The following is a 12,399-nucleotide window of genomic DNA, read 5'->3' on the forward strand; positions in this document are numbered from 1 at the left end:
TCCACTTCCGGATGATGCTCCCAACAGTGGAGACAGGTAGGCCAAACTCCTTGGAAAGGGTTTTGCACCCCTTGCCAGCCTTGTGACCCTCCACGATCTTGTCTCTGATGGCCTTGGAATGCTCCTTTGTCTTTCCCATGTTGACCAAGTATGAGTGCTGTTCACAAGTTTGGGGAGGGTCTTAATTAGTCAGAAAAGGCTGGAAAAAGAGATAATTAATCCAAACATGTGAAGCTCATTGTTCTTTGTGCCTGAAATACTTCTTAATACTTTAGGGGAACCAAACAGAATTCTTGTGGTTTGAGGGTTTGAATAATAAATGACCCTCTGAATAAACTTTTCACAATTTAAAAAAAAAATAAAAAAAGAAATAACATTCTTTTTTGCTGCAGTGCATTTCACACTTCCAGGCTGATCTACAGTCCAAATGTCACAATGCCAAGTTAATTCCGAATGTGTCAACCTGCTAAACCTGCAGGGGGTTGAATACTACTTGTAGGCACTGTACGTGCGATTGCGATTGAACATTAAAACGTTCATCACATACACGTCGTTCAATTCCTAAAAATTGAACGTGAGGTTGGTCAATGTTCCCGAAGTAGCACACATCGCAGTGTGTGACACCCCGGGAACGATGAACAGATCTTACCTGCCTCCTGCGGCTCCCGCCGGCAATACGGAAGGAAGGTGGTGGGCGGGATGTTTACGTCCCGCTCAGCTCCGCCCCTCCGCTTCTATTGGCCGGCTGCCGCGTGACGTCGCTGTGACGCCGAACGTCCCTCCCACTCCAGGAAGTGGATGTTCGCCGCCCACATCGAGGTCATATGGTAGGTAAGTATGTGTGACGGCAAATAATCGTTTGTGCGACACGTTCAACAAATTGAACGTGTCGCACATACAATGGGGGCGGGACACATCGCCTATATCGTATGCTGGATCGTAACGTGTAAGGCAGGCTTTACGGCCGATTATTTCATTTACTTTCCAGGAATTTGGGTTTTTTCCCCACTATTAATGCACGGTGAGAACTTTTCTGCAATATCCATTGGAGCAAGTAAAAAGACAAGGAAAAATGACTTAAAACAAACAAAACAGTAAATGATGGGACTGGGGCCAACGAACTGTACAAAGGAGCAAAAAGTTAATGAATTAATTAGAAAAAACACAGAGAAAATGACAAATTCACTGATGACACTGACACTAATAACCTGCAGCAGAATATCACAGGCTATAGTGTTTTAGTGCTGAGGCAGGGAGGTGACTGGCCCATGGAGCAGGTCGGTCCCTGTAGCTCTGCCTGTCACACACCATGACGCCGGCTGTGCCCTGTGTGTCCGCTAGAGGGCGCCCGCCGCACTGAGGCTTCCGGTGTACGGCGGATTTCCGGCCGCCGCAGTGTAGGAGAGCGGAGGTCACGGCGCTGTGCACATTGGGCTGATGGTGTGCGGCCCCGGCCACAGACATGGACGCCCCTCCGGCCAGAGTCAGTGAGCAGCAGCCGCACAGGAGGATGCAGGTACGGCCGGCACCAGGGAGGCAGAGCACGCCGACTGCGCCCCCGTCACACTGCACTGGCTGCAGACTACACAGGGGCGCTGGGGTCTTCGCCTGCTTTTTGACAGGAGGACATATGTAATGCTGCCTAACACAATGATAAGTATCAGCAGACCCCCATCAGTTCAGACCCTCGCCTGACACCACTGTGGAGGTCATAGTGTAAACTACCTGACCCTATGGCTTTGGCCGGATAAGGCTGCTTTCACACTACGTTTTTTTAACATCCGTCATGAATGTTTTTTTTAACGCAAAAGCGGATCCAGTGGAAATGCGTTTTCATTTCAATGCATTTGCAATGGACTCGCGTCTACATGCGTTCACCTGCGTTTGCGTGCGTTATAGTGAGGATCCAGCGACTTGCAGTTTTTTAACATTTTTCAAAAACGCTACTTGTAGCGTTTTTGAGCTGCGTCCAAATACTGCAAATTGCTGGATCCTGACTAAACGGCACGCAAACGCATGTGAACGCTGGCATGCTGATAGGCAGGATCCTGCTTGCTCTACTGAGCATGCCCAGAAACCAGCCTGGCGTGATCAGTCTCTCTCTCCTCCCTCTCTCACCCTCTCCCTCCACCCTCTCATTCCTCCCTCCCTCTCTCTCTCTGTCTCTCCCCCTCCCTCTCCTCCCTCTCTCTCCCACCTGAGAGCTGCGGACACTCGTAACCAAGGTAAATATCGGGTAACCACTTCTCTTAGTTACCAGATGTTTACATTGGTTACGTGTACAGACGCTCGTAACCAAGATAAATATCGGGTATCCAAGCAAGTTACCCGATGTTTACCTTGGTTACGAACCTCCGCAGTTGTAAGAAGCTGGCTCCCAGTCTGGCACGTTTAGTTCCCCTCACTCCCGATCACATGACTCCAATGCCCGCCCCTAAACATCCAGTGACAGGATCCTGCAAAATAACACATGCGTTATTTTGCTGTAAAAGCAGGATCCGCTTTTACAGCAAAAAAACGTTCATGACACATGTTAAAAAAACGTAGTGTGAAAGCAGCCTAAGTGGCACCAGATGTGTTTGGCAGCTGCTTATCCCAAGTCTACAGGACAGTGCAGCCTGTGGTTGTTGTTCCCTTACAACAGGGGTGCACAATTATTATTATTTTTTTTTTTTTTTGAAGGGCTGTAAAAAAAAAGTGTAATGGTATGCTTGAATGAATACAGAACCAGCTGCTGATGTATTTGAAGAGGATTTAGAGTTTTTGCTCCAAAAACAGTGTGATCACACGCTAATGTAAGCTGAGTTTTTGGAGTAGAAACTTACCAAAGCTGCACTTACAGATTTTTAACAGCCATGAAGCATCTTGTGGATTATTACATGTGTAGAAGATCAAAACACAGTCAGTACATGTATACTGCACCCAAACCACCGTCAGCACATTGTATACTGCACCCAAACCACCGTCAGCACATTGTATACTGCACCTAAACCACCATCAGCACATTGTATACTGCACCTAAACCACCGTCAGCACATTGTATACTGCACCTAAACCACCGTCAGCACATTGTATACTGCACCCGAACCACCGTCAGCACATTGTATACCGCGCCCGAACCACCGTCAGCACATTGTATACCGCGCCCGAACCACCGTCAGCACATTGTATACCGCGCCCGAACCACCGTCAGCACATTGTATACCGCGCCCGAACCACCGTCAGCACATTGTATACCGCGCCCGAACCACCGTCAGCACATTGTATACCGCGCCCGAACCACCGTCAGCACATTGTATACCGCGCCCGAACCACCGTCAGCACATTGTATACCGCGCCCGAACCACCGTCAGCACATTGTATACCGCGCCCGAACCACCGTCAGCACATTGTATACCGCGCCCGAACCACCGTCAGCACATTGTATACCGCGCCCGAACCACCGTCAGCACATTGTATACCGCGCCAGAACCACCGTCAGCACATTGTATACCGCGCCATGACTACCGCCGGCACATTGTATACCGCGCCATGACTACCGCCGGCACACTGTATGCCGCGCCAGGGCCAGCGTCGGCACACTGTATGCCGCGCCAGGGCCAGCGTCGGCACACTGTATGCCAGGGCTGTGCTGTGATCAGCAGTTTCACTAGGCTTTTACTGTATAGCACAGCTCGCACCTATGTTGTATGGAGCTGTTCTATACCGTGTGCACATCTGTTATGTGTGTGCACCTTTCCTTACCTCTGACGTGTGTCTGGAATATGACAGCACTGGAGGATAAGTTCTCAGTCACTTCTCGTTTGATTATTTTGAAATTTTTGGCAGTTAAAGGGAACCTGTCACCAGATTTGGGGCCTATAAGCTGCGGCCACCACCGGTGGGCTCTATATAGCATTCTAACATGCTATATATAAGAGCCCAGGGAGCTGTGTAGAATGTAAAAATTACTTTATACTCACCTAGGATGTCGCTGCAGTGGAGTTGGGTCATAAGGGCGTCTTCGTTCTCCGGTGCCTCCTCTTTCGGCCATCTTTGTCCTCCTCCTTCTGAAGCCGGGGTGTATGACATGTCCTACGTCATCCACACTCACCGGCATTGAGGTCCTGCTCAGGCGCACTTTGATCTGTGAAAAAAAGAAGTGTTTTTCAGCTCGCCTGTTCCCTGCTCCTTTAAATATTCCAGGGTGCTTGCAGTTCTCCGGCTAGTCCACACCGGTATAGCAGAAGTAAGGAAGGAACAGATTTGAACTCAGCACGGATTCCATAAAAAAATCTTTGATTCTTTATTGAAGAAAATATACTTAAAAATTCCAGCCAGAACCGCACAGACAGGGTAAACTTTACGCGTGTTTTGGACTGAATGCATAAAAACAGAGGAGTCCTTAATCAAGTGCCGATCAGGGCAGATCAAAGTATTGTAGTGCGCCTGCGCAGGACCAGCGAGTGTGTATGACGTAGGATGCGTCATGCACCCCGACTTCAGAAGGAGGATGTAGATGGACGAAAGAGGAGGCTCCGGCACCGGAGGATGAAGATGCCCATTTGAGCCACATCCACCGCAGCAACCGTTAGGTGAGTATTATAAAGGGATTTTTACTTTCTACACAGCGGCCTGGGCTCTTATATACAGCATGTTAGAATACTGTATATAAGAGCCCACTGGTGGTGGCCACAGCTTATAGGCTACAAAACTAGTGACAGGTTCCCTTTAAAGGCAACCTGTCAGCAGAAATTTTGCTTTAAACCTAAAAGTTTCCCCTTCTGCAGCTCCTGGGCTGCATTCTAGCAAGGTTCCTATAGTTTTTGTGCCCCCTTTTAGACCATATTAAATACTTTTATAAAGCTGTACCTTTTGGTATGCAAATCTTCTAAATTATCCATGGGGGCGGGCTGTCTTGTCCGTTACTGTCCCTCCTGCCGATTTACGCCGTCCCCCAACGCTCCATTTCATACGTCAGGACGCCGCCCAGTGTGCCCGAGGTCAAAATACTCATTGCCTAATAAGTGCACACGTTGCATAGGTAACAAGAAATGATATAAAGCTGCCCGTTTATTTGTGTTGCACCCCACCCAGCCCCCTCACTTATTCTGGCGCCAGTGATGACAGATGTATTGTGTGTTATACCTGATTGTTGACTTAGTCTGGCCATTATTTTCCTAGAGCGGCTACACCACCACTGAGGAGGAGAAGAGGGTCCTGAGAGCATGTAACTCGGAGAGCTTCTGGTACAGATGTAAGTCTTGTCACCACATCGGCTTTTTCTGATTTGCCAGAATTTTCAAAAAGTTTCCCCTACAGCAACAATTGATATAAAATACCATAATAAAATGACCCCGGTGATCCGCACCGTCTAGCAGCCATGACGACACGTCTATTGATCACCCAACCTCTGCAGCCAATCACTAGCTTTATCAGAGTCCATATGACCAGTGAACGTGATGTCATCGATACAGGAATGGCCGCTATCGCCATTGGGGCAGCAGATTGAAAAGGCAAATAATGGTTCTATAATTATTCTATAACATTACAGATAATCCCTTTTACCTAAAAATGTAATATTTTCTCAATTTATGATCTAATTTTTATAGTCAAATTTAAAAAAAAATCTGTGTTTTTGTAACTACTTTGGCTAGTGTGTGTGCTTATAATTATTTTGTTTTTAAGTGACCAGTCAGTCCCTTTACTGTACAATCCTAGCATTCTTCCTATCCCATGTACTTAAAAAAAAAATAAAAATACATAATTTGTTTCACTCCTCTTCATTATACCCTTGTAGAGAAAATGCTGGTGATAGTTTTTGGCCCACCTTCTTCATAGGAAAGACGCTGACGTCTAATGTTGTGTGGCAGCACTTTCATAGGAACAAGCGCTGTACAAATAATGGAGGAAACGTGTTTATTGCAAAAAATACAATTTTTCTTAAAGCTTCAATACAAAGCACCAAGAAACAACGCAAGTGGTTGAAAACACAAAGTGCCATTGTGCCACACACACAAATCAAAGGGGCTCACCATAAGTGGCCAGAATCACCCCCTACCTCCTGTAAATAAAAAGTCCCTGGCCAACACAAAAAGTATAGATATCAAGCAGCATAAAGTGCAATTATGTAGTGTAACAATACATATGTATATATTATCTCTGATATGCAAAACCATCAATAATATGCAATCCAATATCAACATAATTATTAGTGCAAGAGATAAATGCTAGATAAGACCACAGTGATCCTGGGGCAAGTAGGGGGTCTGTATCTGTCCTCATCGCACCAAGTGGCTTTCTGCACTTTACTACTTTATGATGGATTGTGTATTATTCCTGGTTTTGGTATTTCAGCAATAATATACAGTATCATATGCTGTTACACTATATACCGTAATTGTACTTTATGCTTTTTTTGGGGGGGTAATTATATGGGGTAATTCTTGTCAATTATGTTTAGCCAGTTTGATTTTATTTATTGTGTGTATGTGTGTGTGGCACAATTGCATTTAAAAAAAAAAAAAAAAGCTAACCATTTTTGTTTTTTGTTTTTATGCTTTTTGTATTGAACATTTCACAAAATGGTATTTTTCTTGATGCCCACTAGTGTGCACTGCCATTATTCATGAAGCTCTTGCTTTTCTAGTACATGTTGTGTTTTCAGCTTGCAGCACCTAGAGACATACCCAGGTCTAACCGGGTTTAACCCCCCCCCCCCCCCTTCCTCCAAAAAAACCCCCCAAAACTATCCAGGCCCCAAATTGATCCCGGATATCTGGCTGGATGCCAGTCCCCATATAAGTCTATGGGAATCCAAATCAGGCGCTTAAAAATGGTTGGGGTAGGGGCATTGGAGCAAGCACTTTATACTTACCAGTCTCACACGTGGCTGTACACTGCTTCTGGGCCACTCATACTACTTCTGGGGCCGTTGTTTATCCTTCATACATTTGCACTGCTTTCACCTCCCACTGGCAGTCCCGGCGTCTGTGATTGGTTGCAGTCAGACGCACCCCAGCCTGTGTGACAGTGTGTCTATCTGAAAGTTTTCAATCACAGACACTGTGTGTGTCTATATTGGGGTAAAAATAAACAAAAAAAAAAATAGGCGTAGGGTCCTCCCATATTATGATACCCAGCACAGATAAATCATGCACTTGCAGCCCCCCAGCTATATGCTTATCTTGGCTGTGTATCAAAATAAAAGGCACCATGTGCGGCTAAAAAATAAGTAATTTTAAAAAAACGACGTGCGGTCCCCCCAATTTTGATACCCAAAAGCAGACAGCTGCTGGCTGGTATTCTAAGGCTGGGGAGATTCCCCCCCCAGCCCAAAAATAGCAGCCTGCAGCCACCCATGATTGTCCCATTCATTAGATGCAACAATCCTGGCACTTTACCCGGCTCATCCCGATTTGCCCTGGTGCAATTGGGATGATAAGGGGTTAATGACAACTCACAGCTGCCACAAAGCTCTAGATTAGTAAGGGGTAGCATGCGGACCCTCTTATTTTGATACACAGCCAAAATAAATGCACTGCTAGGAGGTGCAGCCTCTAGCCATATGGTTTATCTGTGCTGGGTATCATAATATGGGGGGGACCCTATGCCAATTTTTTCTATTTCTTTTTACACCAATATAGATACACAGACACGCACAGCCTCTGTGATTGGTTGCAGTCAGACACGCTGCCACACAGGGTGGGGACACTGTCTGCATGCAACTAATCACAGACGCCGAACTGCCATTGGGTGGGGGAAGCAGTGAATATGTATAAAGGATAATCAGCGGCCCCCGGAAGTGCTATCAGCGGCTTAAAAGCAGTTTTACAGCTGCGCCAGAGACTGGTAAGTATAGTGCACCTGCTTTCCCCCTTTTTTCCTTTCTTTTTCTTTTGAGTTGCCAAATCCAGATTGTTACCTGAAGTTGAGTTCCCTGAGAACTCCAGGCCTGGGGTCAGTGCTTGGGTTCTTTTGAATCCGTGTGGATCTGAACTTTTGCAGTCCGGGTCCATCCATCACTATATGTAGGTTGTGCTCGTTTATTTGCTTTTTATAGCATTGTTATAGGAAGGGGCCTTCTAAAGTCATGTCTGCTGCCTCTGCTCCTGCGGTTTAAGCAAATCCTATTGATGCGGGAAGGACAAGGGTGAATAATTGTTTTGACCTGACTTTTTATAAATGACTGCCTGATGTAGATCTGTGTAATGTTTATCCTTCTCTCGTTTTAGCGGTCCCTTTCTCGGTCATAAGCATGCTAGCCACGCAGACCCTCATCCACAGAGGTAAGTGCTCTCATAGTTACATAGTTACTTAGGTTGAAAAAAGACCTAGGTCCATCTAGTTCACCCTTCCTCCACCAGTTCTACATTTGGTCACTAAGTCATTTATAACCAACAATGTGGTGTGTCCTGAGGAAATCATCCAGCCCTTTTTTTAAAAGCTGTTATAGTACCTGCCATTACTACCTCTTGTGGTAGGGCATTCCACAGTCTGACTGCTCTAACTGTAAAGAACCCTTTCCTATTTAGCTGCCGGAATCGCTTTTCTTCATCATTCCTATGGGAGACCCAGACCATGGGTGTATAGCTTCTGCCTCCGGAGGACACACAAAGTACTACACTAAAAAGTGTAGCTCCTCCCTCCGAGCATATACACCCCCTGGATAACCAAATATAGCCAGTTCAATGCTTTGTGTTCAGGAGGCACACATCCACACATGCATTCTCATCTGATTTTTGATTTTTGAAAAGAGTTTGAAGAAAAGCGGGTCCAGGCCTGGACCCCCGGCATGTCCCTTCTCACCCCACTGTGTCGGCGGTGTTGTTAAGGTTGATTTCAGGGCTGGAGCCTTACATGCCGCGCTCCTTCACCATCCCTCGGGCTCTGGCTTGAAGTGGGAGCCAGCACGGTTCTCACTGCCTTGCAGGAGACCGGTCTCCATCCGCAGCCCTTTCAGGATCCTGCCGGACGGAGCACTCATCCCTCAGGGACCTGGCCCTGCGTCTCACAAGCTAAGTATCTGAGACGTTATTGTCGGGGGGGTCCCTTGTACTTTATTGTTGGGGAGAGTGTGCTGTGTAACTTTTGTGACATTTCCGGCCGGTTCTCTGGTTTTCACCTAAGAACCGCGCCGATGGTGCCTGCGCGCCGGCCGCATCATTAAATTTAAGAGACAAAAAGAGAAACTTTCAGCTCACCCATTCCATGTGCTCAGATTTCCTTCTGCTGCTCGGGCTGCAGGTGCTGTTACCTGTGTATAATGAAGAGGGAAGAGTTCTGCCCAGCGCAAGAAGGAGAGATACGTCAGTAAATTTCCAGGTGCTTTATTCTGCTTGGTTTCCAATAAAAACGGTCATATAAACATATGAACAGTCAAGACATAGTCCTCCATGGATAATGACACAACAGCGACGCGTTTTGGCTACAGGAGTGTAGCCTTTGACAAAGGCTACACTCCTGTAGCCGAAACGCGTCGCTCCGCCCGCGACACTCCTCTCTGAGGCAATATTCCCTTCCCTGTATATCTCCTTGGCCCTCCGGACCCTGCTCTTAGAGTAGGCCCCGCCCCCTCTCCTCGCTCCGGCGCCATTTTATCGGCGTTCTTCTGCCATGTCTGCACAGCGATCGACGCTGGCTGCAGCATCTCTCAGGGGGTCCGGGCTGTGGGATCTGGAGGGCACAGAGACGTCCCAATGTCAAACGGTCTGGCAAGCCAGAACCTCCGGTTGTGGACCTGCTTATATACTCTGCTTATATACTCTGCTGCGGGTCATTCCGGCTCAGAGCCCCCACTTCAGCAGCATGTCTCACAAAAAGAGGAGCAAGGCTGCAAGGCTGTACTCAATATGCACTGCATGTAGGCTCGTACTGCCTGTACCGAGCACATAACCACATTGTGATGCCTGCTCTAACATGGTGGTGCCTCAGCCTGGAGGCTCATCCCCAGTGGTCCCTCCGGCTGCTCCGGCTCCGGTGGCTGAACCCCCGGCTTGGGTAGAATCCTCTCTCCATGGGACAGCTGTCTCGGACTCCGCTGAGCATGCATCAGCCCCCTCCTCAGGGCGCTTCTGCTGCTACGGCTCGCTCAGCAAAGCTCACAGAGGATTCTTCATCTGGTCTCAGGAGAACAAGGAGTGTGTTCCTTAACCACTCCAGTTTTCAGGCCACTGTGACCAAGCCTAGGGCCTGTCCTGACAGACGCTTCCCAAAGCGTGGTTCTGATGACCGTTTTCCGTTTCCACCAGAGGTGGTCAAGGAGTGGGCTCATTCACAGCCCGGACAGTTGTATCAGTGGCTGATGGCACCTCTCTTAAGGATTCCACTGACCGCCATCTGTATATGAGGCGGCAGGGGCCTCATTCTCCCCACCTTTTGCAGCAGTGTGGGCTCTCAAAGCCATCTCTGCTTCTCTAGGGAGATGCATTCCCTCACCAGGGACTCTATGCCCGAAATGGTTGCCTTAACTTCCAGGCTTCAGCCTTTTCATCCTATGCCATGTCTGCCATGCTGGAGGCTTCTCACCGCACTGCGGTGACTTCGGCTAATTCTCTCGCTTTCCGCAGGATCTTGTGGCTTCGAGAGTGGAAGGCAGACGCTTCTTCAAAGAAGTACCTTGCTGGGCTCCCATTTGCTGGGCCCAGGCTGTTCGGTGAACAACTGGATGAAATTATTCAGGAAGCTACTGGCGGGAAGAGTACTTCCATGCCACAAACCAAAACCAGGAAACCTGTCCAGGGCAGGAACCAGTCGAGGTTTCGTTCCTTTCGTTCCCCCAACTGGTCGTCCTCTAAGCCCTCGGCCTCGTCCTCTAGCTCAGCCAAGGACCAAAAACCCAACTGGCGCACGAAGCCGCGTCCTAGACCGCAGGAGCTGCTGCCATTAAGGCAGCCTCCTCTTGACTATCTGGCCCCGCCAGCAACGTCCTTGGTCGATGGCAGGCTCTCCCACTTGGCGACGCGTGGTTTCAACACGTCTCCGATCAGTGGGTGCGGGATATCATCTCCCACGGCTACAGGATAGAATTCTATCCAGCCCGCCAAACAGATTTTTTTCTGTCAACTCCCCCCTGCTCCAAGGCCGCCGCCTTCTCACAGGCCGTGGCATTCTTGCAGGCCAACGGAGTAATTGTACCGGTTCCCGCCTGGGAACGGTTCAGAGGTTTCTACTCAAATCTCTTCCTAGTCCCCGAAAAGGACGGTTCCTTCCGGCCCATCCTGGATCTCAAGCTTCTCAACAAGCATGTTCAGGTACGGCATTTTCGCATGGAGTCTCTGCGATCAGTCATTGCCTCAATGACCCAAGGAGATTTCCTAGCATCCATCGACATCAGAGATGCCTATCTGCATGTACCAATTGCAGTTTCACACCAGCGTTGGCTACGTTTTGCAATCAGAGAGGAACATTTCCAATTCGTGGCTCTTCCCTTCGAGTTAGCCACGGCCCCTCGAGTATTCACCAAGGTCATGGCAGCAGTGGTTGCGGTTCTGCACCTCCAGGGGTTGGCAGTGATCCCTTTTCCTGGTCGGCCTTCTAGTCAAGGCTTCATCCAGTGCAGACTGTCAGCGGAGTGCCTCGCTTACTCTCGCCACTCTAGTCCAATTCGGGTGGCTTGTCATTCTGCCCAAGTCCACTCTGACTCCGACCCAGAAGCTCACGTACCTAGGGATGCAATTCGAGACTCTGCTGGCACTTGTGAAGCTGCCCTTAATCAAGCAGCAGTCCCTCCACTGGCGGTGCGCTCTTTGCTGAGGCCCCGCCGTCATTCCATCAGGCACCTAATGCAGGTGCTGGGTCAGATGGTGGTGTCAATGGAAGCGGTTCCCTTTGCCCAGTTCCATCTGTGTCCTCTGCAGCTGGACATTCTCCGCTGTTGGGACAAGCGGACTTCCTCCTTGCACAGATTAGTGGCTCTGTCGCGACAGACCAGGGGCTCCCTTCAGTGGTGGCTTCGGCCTCTCTTCAGGGACGCTCTTTCGTGGCCCCGTCCTGGGTGTTCCTCACCACAGATGCCAGTCTCTCCGGCTGGGGAGCAGTATATCTCCACCACAGAGCGCAGGGCACTTGGACTCCGTCCGAATCAGCCCTCTCGATCAATGTGCTGGAAATCAGAGCTGTCCTTCTAGCTCTCGTAGCCTTTCACCACCTGTTGGCGGCCAAGCACATTCGAGTCCAGTCAGACAACGCGACAGCGGTTGCCTACATCAACCACCAGGGCGGGACACTCACCGCCTGGCAATGTTGGAGGTTCAACGCATCCTTCAGTGGACGGAGGACTCCAAGTCCACCATATCCGCAGTCCACAGCCCAGGCGTGGAAAGCTGGGAGGCAGATTATCTCAGCCGTCATACCGTGGACAGCGGCAAGTGGACTCTGCATTCGGCAGTGTTTTGGTCACTCTGCCGCAAGTGGGGCACT

General features: G+C 48.9%; 1 protein-coding gene across 1 annotated transcript in view; it reads left to right on the forward strand.

The window, feature by feature from the left end:
- The first annotated feature begins 1,361 nt into the window (after window positions 1-1,361).
- Window positions 1,362-12,399, forward strand: part of OCIAD1 (OCIA domain containing 1) — a 42,401-nt gene continuing 31,363 nt past the window's right edge. The window contains exons 1-3 of the mRNA XM_075347031.1: window positions 1,362-1,516; window positions 5,164-5,236; window positions 8,214-8,267. Of these exons, the coding sequence (XP_075203146.1) occupies window positions 1,463-1,516; window positions 5,164-5,236; window positions 8,214-8,267 (181 nt within the window). The 5' untranslated portion in view covers window positions 1,362-1,462. The remainder of the gene's footprint in view (window positions 1,517-5,163; window positions 5,237-8,213; window positions 8,268-12,399) is intronic.

Source organism: Anomaloglossus baeobatrachus, chromosome 1 (assembly GCF_048569485.1).
Source record: "Anomaloglossus baeobatrachus isolate aAnoBae1 chromosome 1, aAnoBae1.hap1, whole genome shotgun sequence".
In the NCBI taxonomy this organism is placed as follows: domain Eukaryota; kingdom Metazoa; phylum Chordata; class Amphibia; order Anura; family Aromobatidae; genus Anomaloglossus; species Anomaloglossus baeobatrachus.